The 12,054-nt window shown below is 37.6% G+C and overlaps 1 protein-coding gene across 3 annotated transcripts in view; it reads left to right on the top strand.

Moving 5' to 3' along the window:
* PDGFD (platelet derived growth factor D) overlaps positions 1-12,054 on the top strand; it is a 206,531-nt gene that overhangs the window by 177,972 nt on the left and 16,505 nt on the right. For 2 of the 3 annotated variants that reach the window (XM_087894633.1, XM_034409244.3), the window contains one exon: positions 5,082-10,968. The exons of the other annotated variant lie outside the window; for it this stretch is intronic. In XM_087894633.1, coding sequence (XP_087750759.1) covers positions 5,082-5,216 — 135 coding nt within the window. In that variant the 3' untranslated portion in view covers positions 5,217-10,968. Of the gene's footprint in view, positions 1-5,081; positions 10,969-12,054 lie in introns of those variants that run through there. 3 annotated transcript variants of the gene reach the window in all.

The following is a 12,054-nucleotide window of genomic DNA, read 5'->3' as shown; positions in this document are numbered from 1 at the left end:
TGACTCATGGAATATACAGGTCTTCAGTGGAAGGCAGGTTGGTAGCAATTGTTTTTTCTGCAGTTCTAATTATCCTCTGAAGTCTGTGTGTGTCTTGTTGGGTTGCAGAGCCAAACCAGACAGTTATAGAGGTGCAGATGACAGATTGTACCAACAGATTTGTACAGATTGCCTGGGCTAGAGATGTAGAGAAATTTCTAAAAAGCAGTATGAATTTATTGTATGGACAGAAGCAGGAAAAATAAATACTTCGTAGCCAAAGGTTAATATCATTTATGATGGATCTGCTGAATTTTAACAGTTGACGTATCAGATAGTAACTGGTGGAATGATTATATGGTCAGTTCCATGCGGGAAGTCCTATATTCCATAAATTCAGGGAATTTATTTACCGGATGTGCCATAGGACTATTTCCATTCTTATGATATTACCGATTAATATTATTAAGGAGGATGTTCTAGCTTCAGCTTCAAATGACCGGGCAATGGTAAATTTTGATGTCCTGTATATATATCCTTTACTGCTGAATTAACAGTACAATGAGTATAAATCTAATATTAATAGAACCTATGAAAATAAATCTATTTTGGATACATCGAAGGTAAGATTAATGTGAAATCAGGAACGTTTCGTTCATTTTTTCTTCTTCTCTTCTCCTACCATTATAGAATGTTAAGGAGCCTGATAGAACTATGGAAAATGTCTGAAAATTGTCTGTCCATAATTATAACTAGCATTTTTGCCCAGTTGACTGGCAGTCCACCTTGTGGTTGTTTTATCGCATGCTTGCTTGGTCACCATTTTACATTTTGTATTTAGATATTGTTTGTTGTTAAATAGTTTTATTTCTTTTTTTTCTCCTTTTTTGATTTATTTGATTATTTGTACAATGCCCAGAGTCACACTGTCTGAGTTGGGCAGCCTTATATTATCAGAATAATTGTAGATTATTATAAATTCTATAACACTGAAATCCCTAATTATGAAGGGATAATATTCTGTTTATTCCAGATCTGGAAGGAAACTAGTCAATACTGAAATAATGTGTAGTATGAGTATTTTTTTTTTCAATCTTACATGGCCCAAAATGTTCGTAAACAACATAGTGCATTAATTTACTAGACACATGTTTCTAAAACAGTATCTCCTGTCCTTCTTTATTGTGTCAATGCAATGCTCTCCAGAAGCTTCTTTGTGCTGGTCAGCTTCACTTTAGGGAAAGTTCAACACAATAGATCTCTTGTTTGACCGCTGTGACAATTAGGATAGCCTTTTGCTGGTAGTTGTTCACCTTCACCACAGCTTTGACTCTTCATGGGCAGACCCATTGTGGTGATAAGGGGATATGTCTTACCAAGTTACCTGGGACTCCTTCTGGCCTGTGGACTCTAAAGGGGAAAATACTCCATCACTTGTTCCAGCCATTTGACCTAAGAAGACCAAGTTGAGCCAAGGAGCAGATCCTAAATTCAGAAGAAGGTAGTTCCAGCAGCCTTGAAAGATAACTGCCATAAAGAGGAAAAATGGAATAGAGAAGGATACCCTCATGAAAGGCCGAAGAGACATTGAAACACTATCCCTTTATCTTGCTTATATAATATTACAAAATAAGGTTACAGCAGTGTTCCAGTATTTGAGGAGCTGCCACAAAGAAGAGGGGGTCAAGCTATTTTCCAAAACACTTGAGGGCCAGACAAGGAATAATGGATGGAAACTGATCAAGGAGAGATTCAACCTGGAAATAAGGAGGAACTTTCTGACAGTGAGAACAATCAACCAATGGAACAGAAGTTACCTTCAGAAGTTGTGGGAGCTTCATCACTGGAAGCTTTCAAGAAAAGATTGGACTGCCATTTGTCAGAAATGGTGTAGGGTCTCCGGTTTAGATGGGGGGTTGGACTAGATGACCTATAAGGTCCCTTCCAACTCTGTTAATCTGTTATATACAGTATTTCTCAGTGAGAATAAGTCCTTTAGAGTGGCATTTGCCACAGATATATTAATAGAGGAATGTGAGCGAGTGAATGCCAGTGAAACTAAGATAACTGCAAATAGCCTGATCATCCATCCCTAATGATAAACCACAATTCTCAACACAATTTCAACTCTGGCCCTCAAATTTAATTTATTTCCATATAAACTTCATTTTAAAAATCCTCAATTCATCCAGTGGACTGTTCAACCCTCACTAGTGAATAAAAAAGGTGTTTTTTTTGGTTTTTTTTTAAGAGGAACAGAAATATAAAGAGTGATGGAGTTTGTACGTTAAGTCAATTCTTCACTAAAGGAAAGTACCTAAGTAAAACCCTTCAGGGGTTTTCAGTGGAGTCACAAGACAGAAATTCTGGACAGGCTCATATTTTTCTCCTTCTTCTATATTGTCAATTCTATGGGAACACATAAGGACATAATAATATTTTATATTCCTATAAACCTGGCATACCAGTTGTACTTTCCATCTCAGTTTTATTATCATGAGTCTACATTCAGGACTGATATGGCCTTCAACGTATTAAGGGCTCATGAGAAGAATGTTTTCTTAGGGGCTCCATAGTTACTCACTGTAGTAATTCATTAGAACTGGCATTTGTGCCTCACATCTTAGATCATTGGTGGTTGCTACCTTCACTATTTTCTACCACTACTTTTCCTGCCTCAGACATAAAGTTGTACATTCTCTTGTGCCTCCTTTTCCCCAGATTCTCCATTCACACATACACATTGTACACACTTTTGACCAAAGTCCAAAAACTGCAATCATTCTCCCTTGAATAGTTCCCTTGACTATTTTGGTTACCCTTAGGTAAAAGTAAAGATTCCCCTCGCATATATGTGCTAGTCATTCCTGACTCTAGGGGGTGGTGCTCATCTCCGTTTCAAAGCCGAAGAGCCAGCGCTGTCCAAATACGTCTCCATGGTCATGTGGCCGGCATGACTAAATGCCAAAGGCTCACAGAACGCTGTTACCGTCCCACCAAAGGTGGTCCCTATTTTTCTACTTGCATTTTTATGTGCTTTTGAACTGCTAGGTTGGCAGAAGCAGGGACAAGTAACGGGAGCTCACCCCATTACACGGCACTAGGGATTCGAACCGCTGAACTGCCGACCTTTCAATCAACAAGCTCAGCATCTTAGTCACTGAGCCAATGCATCCCCTGCGTTATCCTTACCCATCTTCTTTTCAGTTATACAATTTCCTTTTTGGAAATGGGATGATCAAAATCATAGGGCTGGGGGGGGAAAAAGCAACGAAGCCACCAAATTTAATCCCTTATTCACTGCAGGAAACCAGATTAAAACTTCCAAAGAACCAAACTCTTCTTTGTTTCTGGCAAAGAAACTTCCATCATTCCACTAAGGAATTCTCTCCACTACCAATTTGCCCTATTTATATTCCAAAGAAGGGATTGGTGAAATGATGAGTGAGAGTGAAAATTATGAAAGTCCAAACTAGTTATAGTTACAATAAGTATCTTCTATCTTTTTTCAGTTGTCGGTTCATATGCCTCAAGCAGAGATTTTGTAATTATAGAATAGAATGGAGTTGGAAGGGACCTTGGAGGTCTTCTAGTCCAACCCCCTGCTTAGGCAGGAAACCCTACACCACTTCAGACAAATGGTTAGCCAACATCTTCTTAAAAACTTCCAGTGTGGGAGCATTCACAACTTCTGGAGGCAAGTTGTTCCAAAAGTTATGATTAGGCATCATTTCTCTTTTCTGGGGGGGGGGGGGTCCACATTTTTTATCCCAGTTATCACCACCTCCTTCTTCTCCATTTCCTCATCCTCCTTTCTCTTTTCTTCTTCTCCTCCCTTTTCCTTTCTCCCTTTTCTGCTCTCTTAAGAACGATTACCAGGGAAGAGAGAAATCACATTTACTAAACATTCTGACCGAGCACCTCAAAATTGATGAAATGATCTTGTAATTAATCCAAGGGGTTCATACAGTTTTACAGTCATTGCCTCCCCTTTCCTATACTTCTAAAATACCTGGAGGATCCTAGATATAAGTTAATGGAGGGAAAAAAAGCTTCTTTTGAACTTGAACTAGACATGCACCAGATCAATATAACGTCCAGAAATATTTTACTAGAAGAGTACTCAAATCATCTGCTCGAAATAAAATTCCCTATCCCACCAGGCTTGAAATTTTAGATCTGGATAGCTTCTAACCATACCATCTACATTCTGACCTATGCTTAGTGCATAAGATTATTTACCAAAATGTTCTACCTGTAAATGGGTACTTTAATTTCAACCATAATAACACAAGGGCTATCAATAGATTCAAACTCAATGTAAATCGCTCTAATCTTGATTGTAGGAAATAAGCAATAATGTCTGGAACACTCTACCTGATCCTGTTGTTAGTCTCTCTAATCCCCATACCTTTTACCTTAAACTGTCTACCGTGGACCTTTCATGTTTCTTAAGAGGTCCCTAAGGGGGCATACATAAGTGCACCAGCGTGCCTTCCGTCCCTGTCCTACTGTCCCCATTTATATGTAATCATTCTATGTGTTTATGGCTATGTTTTGCCTATTTATATCCTTTTATTTGTGCCAGTTTTTTTTAATGTTTTTATTTATTTTATTTATTTATTTTAATTTGATTTACATGCCGCCCTTCTCCGGAGACTCAGGGCGGCTTACAATGCGTTAAGCAATAGCCTTCATCCTTTTGTATATTTATACCAAGTCAGCTTATTGCCCCCACAAACTGGGTCCTCAATTTACCTACCTTAGAAAGGATAGAAGGCTGAGTCAACCTTGAGCCTGGCGAGATTCGAACCTGCAGTAATTGCAGGCAGCTGGTCTTAATAACAGGGTGCTTTAGACCACAGTACTACCAAGGCTAGACATGTGTCCATGTCTATGTCTATAATGTTACTTGTTTCCTTGTCCTTGTTGACAAATAAATAAATAAATAAACAATAAAATAAAATAAAATAAATAAATAAATATCTAATCAAAGGCTGAAGAATAATATTACCTTTCCACATTATTGAGAGATGGTGTGCCTAGAAGGTTCCTACATGTTCTAATTACCTTCTGATTCCTTTTTTTTTTTATTTAACTAGGTGCTGAGATTTATCCCTGAAGCAGGTCATCTCAGGAGGAGGGGCAAAACCAAGCACAATATGTCACTGATCGATATTCAGCTGGAGCACCACGAACGTTGCGACTGTGTCTGCAGTGCAAGGCCACCGCGATAAAAGAAAAAAACAACCCAGAGCATCTGGTTTGATGCGCAACTTAAAAAGGACCTCTTTCTCTTGGGAGAAGGAGCTGTCCAATGCTGATTTGCCCAGCGAACTATGCTAAAAGCCTGCCTCCATAGCCTTTTGATTCGAAGTGCTAAATGCCATGACAGCTTACCTTTAATAAAGCAGATTGACAACTCTGAAATGCAAATCTGGGATTGAGTTTAGAAAACAAATGAACTCGAGGGCTGAATGTTTTCAGGCTTACGATGAAAATCGGGCTGCATGATGGCAGCGCTCCTTCGGCTGAATTCTTAGCTGGCTTTTACAATTCTTCATGCGTGCATGTACTCACAACACTTTTGCACAAAATCCTTTGCACAAACACACTTAAGCACATTTACAGGCCAACTTAAGGAAAAAGGAAATCCTGTATGGGCAAAATGGCTAATTTATAGACAGCCACCAACACATACAGGTATATTAGGTTTACAGAACCCCGGTGCTGCAGTAGAAATATAAAAGTAGCAATAATGTCTAGCATCTAGCCATACAGGCATCACACTAGATATACGCATTACAGTAGTCCGATCACAGCAAGTGAGTTTGAACGTTAAGCAAGCTGGATCCAAGGCGGTTACAGTCCACATAGGTAGTCCTTGATTTATGACCACAGTTGGGACCAGAACTTCCATTACTAAGCAATAGAGTCATTAAACGACTCATCACATTATTGTACCTCATTTTATGATCTTTTTTGCCATGGTCATTAAAAGCAAATCACATGGTCTTTACATGAATTTGGCTTTACTCCTTGGCTTTGCTCATCAGAAGCCAGCTGGGGAGATTTCACATGACTTCAGGATGCTGCAACCATTGTAAATACGTGCCGGTTGCAAAATCTCCAGAATCATGATCACATGACCGCAAGGACACTGCAGCAGTCATAAGTGTGAGGACCAGTCATTAAGTCACCGGTTTTTTTTCCAGCACCATCATAACTTTGAATGGTCACTAAATGAATGGTTGTAAATCAAGGACTACCTGTATATAACCTCAAGATGGAGGAGAAAAGCTACACTGAAGCCTTCAACAGATCATTGAGCTGAAAGGAAGTGATATACTCAATCACCTAATTCAGTGGTTATAACTTTGACAAGCTCTTCACTTCTGAATTTCATGCCGATCTGATTTAGACAAACCAAATAGTGCATACCTTTTTTTTTCCAAATGCAATAGTTTCAAGTTCAAAATGGGCTGTTCCATCCTATGAGGGCTGTTTCAAACTGAGAATATTTGTGGTCTAATTGGAATAGCTTGCTGGGAGTCTAAAATAACCTCTCTCAATTTCAAAATATATTTCCAATTAATCCTTTGCCCATTCCTAACAAGGACATAGAACTCTAGACATAAAGAAGCAAGGCATCTAACTAAAAATCCAAATAAAATGTATCTCGTTTAGTGAGGCCACCAGCAGATCCAAAAGTTGGAGCTGGGATTTCTTGCTTCTCTCTCCTTCTCTCCCATTTTATATAATATTTTATCTGCTAATGTGTTCAAACTGGATTTAATTCTAATAAACTTGTCATTCGAATAACAAAGCTTGCCATTCATATACTGTAACGTAACCTTTCCCAAACTGGATTCTTCTAGCTACTCTGGACTATAATATCTAGACAGCTTTTAGCCCATAAACTGTAGACCAAACTGTCAAAACTAGCTGGAACAGGAACTGTAGTGAAGATATGTGAAAGACAGAAGATTGGTATACAGGTAATCTTCGACTTACATCACGATTGAGCTCAAAACTTCCATTGCTAAGCAAGGTAGTTGTTAAGTGAGTTTTGCCTCCGTTTTTACCATTGTTCTTGGGTCAGCGTTTCAGAACAACCCAACACTTGTTAAGTGAATCAATGCAGTTGTTAAATTAGTAACCCGGCTGTTAAGCGAATCTGGCTTCCCCCTTGACTATGCTAGTTAGAACATCACAAACTGTGACCCAGGAACACTGCAACTGTCATGAGTTGGGTGCCAAGCATCTCAATTTCAATCACGTGACCATGGGGAAATGATCAAGTGTGAAAAGTCCTTTTTTTTCAGTGTTGCCATAACTTTGAATGGTCACTAAATGAACTGTTGTAAGGTTTAGCTGTATAGCTCTCGAGAGTTCAAAAAGGCCTCATATGCTTTTTTGGTAAGGCCATGGAGGGTTTCAAGTCTGAAGTCCATAAGATGCTTCACAGCACACAAGAATGAAACATGCACCATGTTTCCCCGAAAATAAGACCCTGTCTTATATTTTTTTAAACCCTGAAATAACTACTTGGCCTTATTGCCATGCGCTCAAAAGCCCGATTGGGCTTATTATCAGAGGATGTCTTATTTTGGGGGAAACAGGATACCTAGCATCTTTTTGCCTTTGAATAGAAACTGCTGAATAATATTATTTAGCTGCAATCTTCACAATAATTGCCAAATCAATATTTTTACGCTTCAAAAGCCGCCCCATAGCTGATACAGCATTTCCACAACAAAGATGAGATCCATACCGTTGACTTCTAGTTATGGCTTCGTAAGGGCAGATTTAAAAATCAGTATAATTTTAAGTACATGCAGAATGCAATATTCCTTACATTACACAAAACAGTATTAGTTAACTGCCATCAGTAATAGTTCCCATGGCTGCCTGTAATTTCCTGGGACTTAAAAAAAAAAAAGAATAATTGGAATTGTATTTTGAATAAGTAATTTATTGCCTTGAGCCTTACTTAGTTTTGCAAACTAAATGTTTATTGGGTTCATACAATATTAATAACATTCATTTAGTTCCTGGCTGTTGATAAGGGATTTGAAAAGGGTTCCTGTGGTTGTGAACCTCTAATAGGAAAGTTCCTTGATTGACTATATTTTCCAATTATTTTGTATGCGTATGTGTTCTGTACTTGTTAAATGCACACATATACTGACTCATTTCTTGTCTGAGATGTCTAAATAAAAGTGTAAGGCAGTTCATGGTTAAGAGAACTGAATGCTTGATTTTAAATGTAAAGGAGAAAATAGGTAGAAGGCTTCCACTGATAAAATTACACTTTATTTTTCTATATTGTTTTCTGATTCCATGTTTAAAGGGAAAAAAATTGGTTTTACAATAGCATTTCATGTATAAAATTAAATTTGGCTTCTTATCGGGTAATATTGTTAATTTCTAAACCACTATTGTTCTGCTATTCTCTAACTTCTCTAAGTTGGTTCCTTTTATTAAGCTGAATGTTTTATCTGGCTTTCTTGTTAACTTCATCAAATTCTTCCTGAAATACAAAATTCAAATTTTGAAGAAGTTACCACTTCCTATTGTAATGAAACACTGGAGAACGTAAATATTTCTTCTGTGTTTCTTTGTTTTCCTTTCTTTCCATGAAATCTGCTTGTCTCTTTACTCCGTTACCTTTTGAGGCGCTTAATTTAGTACACAAATTTTATTTTAAAGGAGTAGTTATTACGTCAAAGAAGCCTTATATTTTAAAAAGATTATTCCCTAAATACCTTGGTCAACATTTCCCATGTTTCCACATGAAAACCGAGAAAGTGGCATATTGAACTGGTTCCTTTATCACCTGTAATGGAAATTATTAACTAAACCATAGTTAATAGTTTAGTTAAAAGCAATTGTTTAGTTAACTAAACTATTGCTGATACTGTTTAACTGGATTATGACTTTGATGTAGCTTGACTAGAGCTTTGAATATAAGCATTCAGTAAATAAAAGCAGGCCAAATATTACAAACTAATCCTTAATTAATTACAGTCTTTCAGTAACATTTCTGGCAACTTCAGCATGATGACATTGGTCTAGTAAACTCATCATGTGGTGTAATGCACTGAATTTACTACATTTTGAAAATAACTGTTAATATTACAACTATTTAGTGGTGGGTTCAGTCATTTCTTTCTTAACTAAGGCATGTTTTGGGCAAAAGAGAGAAAGGGGGAGAATTCAATCCATTTGACAGTTTGATTCAGTTCATAACAGATAGAAAAACCCAGTTACTCCCAAGTATTAAACATAATTGGAGAAACATAATGGTCAAATGCACGTGTCCAAGGGGAGGGCAAATGGAAAAATTCATATTGCAATTTCACCCCTGGGGCTTCCTTTGAAGACATTTTGCCTCTCATCCAAGAAGCTTCTTCAGTTCTTTGGAAGAATTCTTGGATGAGAAGCGAAACGCCTTCAAGCAAACACAAAGAAAGTCCAATTGCCTTTTGAAAAAGCACCTGTGGGACAACCATGACTTGGATGATTGAGAATCTCTGTAGACACCTAGACAGTATAAGAGGCACTGCTAGTGTCATGGTATCATTGTGCACGTTTCATTAATCTGATGAAAACTCCAAATATAGTTGATGCATTAGGTCAACTGACTGATTATATGGCAATGCTTTCTAAGTATCTTTCCGTAGTAAATGTACAAAGCAAACAAGATATTTAAAATCAAGAACAGGAAAAGCCAGTAGAAACTAATTAGCTGTGGAGAAGAAAATATTGATATTATATGAATGTGACCTGCCAGCAAAAATAAAGGAGTTTTCAGAGAAATGTGGTAGGCTATAATTACCATCATCACAACCATCACAAGAAAGAGTTGGGATTATATAAATATGTATATATGAGCTTAATCACAGATATTGTGCCTGTTTTCCAGGACACTACATTCTACACTACAACTATACTACAAATTAGCATTTGAATTGACCCACATTCTTAGGGAAAACAAGAATCATTGATGTAAATAAGCAAAACGCACAGTGTAGCTTCCTCCAATGTCTCTCTCTTGTGTCAACATATTCTGTCCATAAGAGCCAAGGTGGCACAGTGGTTAGAATGCAGAATTGCAGGCTACTTCTGCTGACTGCCAGCTGCCTGCAATTTGGCAGTTCGAATCTCACCAGGCTCAAGGTTGACTCAACCTTCCATCCTTCCAAGGTTGATAAAATGAGGACCCAGATTGTTGGGGACAATATGCTGACTCTGTAAACCGCTTAGAGAGAACTGTAAAACACTGTGAAGCAGTATATAAGTCTAAGTGCTATTGCTAGTGCTATATTAGCATAGACTAGATTGCTCATATATAATGGTCCATGTAAGATGAGTGAGATCCTATATACATACTCAACGCCTAGAGATGTCTAGATATTCCAAAACTATCAGCATATCATGTTGTGCTAGCTCAGAAAGTAGGCATCCACTTGATCTTCTACTATGCCATTTGAATCCGGTTATTTTGCAGGATTGCACTTTCAAAAAAGCAATACTGTGGTTTATATCAAGTTGATAAGGCAAATTGATAGCCCAGGCACGGAAATGGATGATCCCACTGAAAATTATTGATCATATGTTTTCATCACAATCCTCTCAAAAGTTCTCCTACCCCACTGCTGGAGCTGTATAAAAGCAAAGCAAACAATGCAATATGTACTGAGATTATGAAGTATTCTGTCTCTATGTGTATGTGTCTCTTTTTTTTATATATTAGATCTCTTGTACAAATGCAATTTTTCAATGCTTCTGGAAATAGGATTGGGGGGAAAAATCACTGTAACCTTGTTAGGAGCAAATTTGCTATCTTGTGCAATTTATATATGTATTGTTGTTTTTGTTATTGTATCCCTAAAATGCTGCCTTTTATAGAGTGAACACTTCAGTAGTACAGCACATATAATTGTGTTTTAAAGTCAATTACAAATAAACAAGCTTTTGAAGGAAGAATGCTGGATTTATTAATATGTGTCCGTGTTATTCAATTCTGCTGATGGGGCAATTTAAGCAGTATTCTTTGTTCTTTTATCTTCTTAGTCAGCAAGTGCCCAATTTCATGCAAAGCTTTAGACTTTACACAATTTCCTTTCCTCTAAACTAATCCAAATTTATTCCCAATCATCCACAGTTCATGAAATCAGAGGATAAAAACACCCCTTTCCCCTAAATTATGGATACTTGTTTTTAACCATCACAGGGCCAACAATAGCAAAATATAAGTCCTAACATCTCAATACAGACTGTAACCTTTTGCAGTGACAATGGGATAACTCTCACAAGTGTCAAGAGGCAGAATTTGTATCACACTATTTGCTCCTTCTCACCCCACAAAGAGATCTATCATGCCTAACAATTGCTTTTCACTAGAAGAGACAAATAGTTTGATTTGATAGAAGCAACTTGTTATTTAAAACAGCCATTTGTTCATGCAGCCATGAGGACTAATCACCTGTTGCATTTTTGAAAGAACAGAATAGCTATATGCACAGCACAAAGAAGTCACAATCAAGAGGACCCATAATCAAGCATGAGAGGTGGCATTCAATCTGGCATATCAATATAACTCTACAATACACTTTTACATGTAGGCTGATATTGCAGGCTGTCTGGCTTCTTAAATCTGCCAAACCTGATTTGCTAGGAAGTGGCTCACTAAGATTGAAAATACAAAATAATAGAGTTGCAAGGGACCTTGGAGGTCTTCTAGTCCAACCCCCTGCTCAGTCAGGAAACCCTGTATCATTTCAGACAAATGATTGTCCAATCTCATCTTAAAAACTTCCAGTGTTGGAGCATCCACAACTTCTGGAGGCAATTTGTACCACCGTTCTCACTGTTAGGAAATTTCTCCTTAGTTCTAGGTTGCTTCTCTCCTTAATTAATTTCCATCCATTGTTTCTTGTCCTGCCTTCAAATGCTTTGGAGAATAGGTTGACCTCCTTTTCTTTGTGGCAACCCCTAAGATATTGGGAGATGGCTATCATGTCACCCCTAGTCCTTCTTTTCATTAAACTAGACATACCTAATTACAGC

The sequence above is a fragment of the Pantherophis guttatus genome, chromosome 5 (genome assembly GCF_059756535.1).
Source record: "Pantherophis guttatus breed Tessera chromosome 5, ASM5975653v1, whole genome shotgun sequence".
Taxonomy (NCBI): Eukaryota; Metazoa; Chordata; class Lepidosauria; order Squamata; family Colubridae; genus Pantherophis; species Pantherophis guttatus.
This window is presented reverse-complemented; position numbering and strand designations above follow the sequence as displayed.